At 64.6% G+C, this 209-nt stretch overlaps 1 protein-coding gene across 1 annotated transcript in view; it reads left to right on the top strand.

Moving 5' to 3' along the window:
* Positions 1–4: 4 nt before the first annotated feature.
* The window catches only part of LOC104411607 (neurturin-like), a gene marked incomplete at its 5' end in the record, with an annotated part of 841 nt that continues 636 nt past the window's right edge, over positions 5–209 (top strand). The window contains one exon of the mRNA XM_010022065.1: positions 5–205. Within this exon, the coding sequence (XP_010020367.1) occupies positions 5–205 (201 nt within the window). The remainder of the gene's footprint in view (positions 206–209) is intronic.

Genomic DNA, 209 nt, shown 5'->3' on the forward strand with positions numbered 1-209 from the left:
GAAGGAGCTGGAGGTGAGCGTCAGCGAGCTGGGGCTGGGCTACGAATCGGACGAGACGGTGCTTTTCCGCTACTGCAGCGGCACCTGCGAGGCGGCCGTGCGCAGCTACGACCTCTCGCTGAAGAGCATGAGGAGCAAGAGGAGGATCAAGAAGGAGAAGGTCCGGGCGCGACCCTGCTGCCGGCCGCTGGCTTACGATGACGACGTCT

The sequence above is a fragment of the Nestor notabilis genome, unplaced genomic scaffold (genome assembly GCF_000696875.1).
Source record: "Nestor notabilis isolate BGI_N333 unplaced genomic scaffold, ASM69687v1 scaffold29540, whole genome shotgun sequence".
Taxonomy (NCBI): domain Eukaryota; kingdom Metazoa; phylum Chordata; class Aves; order Psittaciformes; family Psittacidae; genus Nestor; species Nestor notabilis.